The sequence below is a fragment of the Schistosoma haematobium genome (assembly GCF_000699445.3).
Source record: "Schistosoma haematobium chromosome Unknown HiC_scaffold_345, whole genome shotgun sequence".
NCBI classification, from domain to species: Eukaryota; Metazoa; Platyhelminthes; class Trematoda; order Strigeidida; family Schistosomatidae; genus Schistosoma; species Schistosoma haematobium.
In genome coordinates, this window is record NW_026137089.1 from 24,926 (window position 1) to 28,343 (window position 3,418).

The 3,418-nt window shown below is 34.2% G+C and overlaps 1 protein-coding gene across 1 annotated transcript; it reads left to right on the forward strand.

Moving 5' to 3' along the window:
• Positions 1 to 503: 503 nt before the first annotated feature.
• On the forward strand, positions 504 to 2,617 carry SRP-2_3 (Serpin peptidase inhibitor, clade B (Ovalbumin), member). The gene is made up of 2 exons (XM_051219094.1): positions 504 to 697; positions 2,168 to 2,617. Exons 1-2 carry the CDS (start codon positions 641 to 643, stop codon positions 2,345 to 2,347), a joined length of 237 nt encoding a protein of 78 aa, XP_051064002.1. The 5' UTR covers positions 504 to 640; the 3' UTR covers positions 2,348 to 2,617.
• Positions 2,618 to 3,418: the final 801 nt, after the last annotated feature.

Below are 3,418 nucleotides of genomic sequence, written 5' to 3' on the forward strand. Positions count from 1 at the left end.
TTTAGTTGAAATCATCGCGACAATAATTCAGATTGAACTGTTAATGTGTCATTACAACAAACAGCAGACATACATATCTTATACGGTTTGAAAAGACTTACAATATGTTATGCAAAGTTGAAGACAGCTGTGCAATGACTTGATAAAAAATTTGTTATGACTGCGAAAAATTGCTACTTATTACAGTGTAACAAAATTGATTATACATCTATCCAAAAAGCTGGCAAGACTAAAAATGAGGATTCATTGACACCACAAAGTAAACCCACAAAAGATATGTTCACTGATTCAAAAACCATGTCGAAAATATAATGACATCTATATTTCACTTGTCTGGTCGGCATTAAAATTACCCTAATATTCTGTTTTGTATTATCCCTTTTCCAACCAATTCTTGTTATAGATTCTCATTATTGGTTGTTCTTCCAAACACAAATGACGGATTACCTGATTTACTGAAATCATTGTGTAAAGACAAAGGAATTTCATCAATTCTTTCTTCTAACTTTACGGATACCAGTATACACTTGTACTTACCGAAGTTCAAACTGAAGGAAGGCAGTGCTATAAGCCTTGTAGACTATCTACAGAAAATGGGAATGAGAGAGGCTTTTGTCCAGGATCAGCTAACTTTACAAACATGTCTGAATCAAGTAATTTTTGTATAGGAGATATACTTCATAAGGCTATTCTTGAAGTGAGTCGTATAAATTTTGTGTTTCTCAACAAACTTCATTGTCAGACTGCATTTACCTGTTAATATTGTGAAATAAACTTGGAGCGCTGGTTGGTTGTAGCCACTATGGTTGAGATTTGATTTCTGTCTACTTGTTTATACAGGAACTCATACTTGCGAGTAGTGCGTCATGTTATTTATTCGGAGCCACACCCTTCAACATATAGAGCCGATTACTAGTTTGATTCGTAGGACTCTATCGAAATATTGAGTCAGCCTAACACCACAAAATTGTATCACATGGATGGACTTCATTCAGATAATGTTTCTTGATTTCTCACTCAACCTCTTTGTCATGAAATAACTTTAAATATAATACAATCCATTAACATGTCTACGAAAATCCATGCAACCACATGAAGGCATGTTATTTTCAATTACATCGGTCGCTTTTCCACAGGCTTTTGTCAGTCTCTTGAAAATAATTCACATATCAGTGTGATACTGATATTTTCGTCACTCACGAAAGACTATTTTATAAAGGAAAGTTTGTTGTTCATTCCAATTCGTTATGGTTACCTTATGGTTATTAGAGCAGTAATCAGGTTTTATTTCTTAGTGATATTTGAGATAGATTTCACCACTCATTGTGATTAGTTTTATCCACAGAAGTGTTTTCATATTAAGTGTTTTCAGTAACTGATAACAGAGTGATTGATTTTGTCTTTAACTGTGATGAAATTCTATTGAGGAAGTTGCAATGTGACCGCTAGTTTAAGTGGCTTGGTATTGCAGTGCACTGTGATGTGTTGAAAGTGTTTGGAGGTGGTTGTAACGAAACTATTGACCTAGGTTCAGTGATAGTTTGTTACTGTAAGACTGAAACTGGAACCTTGGGGGAACTGTCACCCTCTGTGAAAATTGAATTCACATCAACCCTTGTCACTTTTGAAGATGTTACCACTGAGCTATTTGTGCTACAACTAATCTCCTGTATGAGCTGAATATTAAAATTGACGGATCAGCGAATTGTAACCAATGTCATGTTGTTTATCTGTTAGAGGTGATGAAGTTTTGTGGACCTAGTTGCAGTATTATCAGTAGTCCAATGAACTTGATATCTCAATAAGCGTTTTTGTGTTCCATGATTGAATGACGCATTAGAGCCGTGAGTTTATTGACTTACGTTATTGACTTTCGATTTCCAATTATGTCACACATATTTCTATTTACCCAGAATCAATCACGACGCACTACGATTTGGAACCACATTGGTTCACAGAGTTTAGTTAACGTTGGAGACAAGGTGACTCAACATAATTAAATCTGAGTTGACTAATCCCTCTTACATTGTTCACGTTGATGAATGCTTCAGACAAAACGATAATGAGTAAATCTGGAATTTCAGATGACGTGGAATATTGTTATTATTTCTACTGTTTCTTCCACTTAAAAATTGTTAATATAAGTTCTATTGATTTTTGTCCATAGGTGGATGAGCGAGGTGCAGTGGCAGCTGCAGCCACTTCTGTAGAATTTATTAATCTTTCTTTATGTGAATCTGAAGAACCTGAAGTGGAATTCCGTGTTGATCATCCATTCTTTATTTCAATTATATGGAACAATACTGTGCCAGTATTTCTTGGACATGTAGTAGCTCCAACGGAGTAGTAGCCTAAGTAGTATATTCAATAATTAAAAATATTTTACTGATCAAATCAGTGTTTAAATACTTTCTTAATTTTATCTAATCATTTATTCGGGATCTTTATACTTTTAATATTAAACAGTTCTAATGAGCAGTTGCTTATAATTTCATGGACATGATATGTTTTTTTTCAATGACCCCTTTGATTGTTGTCACTTAGATGTCGTTGATCAAGGTAACTACAAATGTTTTGTTATTTCGTCATACAGAATTTATTAAATTTCATTTTCATTAATTTCTTGTCGATTGTGAAAAATATAAGTCGACTACATTAAGGAATTCCATTTGCTGACTAACTCAACTTTTGAAGATTTATGCATAAACTTTTGAAACATATTTAAGTGTGAAGACAAGTGATACTACATAGTTGTTTAAGCACAAGTAGACTTAGTGGGGTTGGAACATGCAAGTTTGTAGTTGAGACTGGAACACCTCAAGCCACTGAGACACTGATCCATGGAATAAGGATTAGACTGCATCATCTATTATAAGTCCAATTATTTAGTTGATGAAATTTCGGAAGTTGAAGAACTGTGTGTTATTATAGTCGTTAGCAATGTCAACTCAAGGTGATAGCCTTGGTTAAGTTCATGATGGAGTCGAGAAAATCCCATGTTGAACAGTTACAAGTAGCTATTGATAGCTCAATGATCACCATTGTATTTTAACTGATACTTAAGCTGCACATTATCTCAGGCCTTCTCCATCAAAGCTGTTATGTGAGTGAGTCGAAACTGTCTGAGAATATTCTCTGTATATGCAAATCAATTGTGAAAATTATTGACTTGATAAGTTTTTGAGCAAACATATTGAATGTTGCATCTTACCAAAAATCTCTGCATTTATTCGACATATCTACAAGTTTAACCTGTTTGATTTGTCAGCTTTTCGCTACATTTAAACCTTTGATCATACTAGAGTGAAATTTCGTACCGGTCTTCAGGATGTCATACACTGTTGAACCACTGTTGTTCAGGTACTGTGAAATAGAATTGGGGAGATGTATGAAAGAGGTAGAGATTGATAGAGCATAA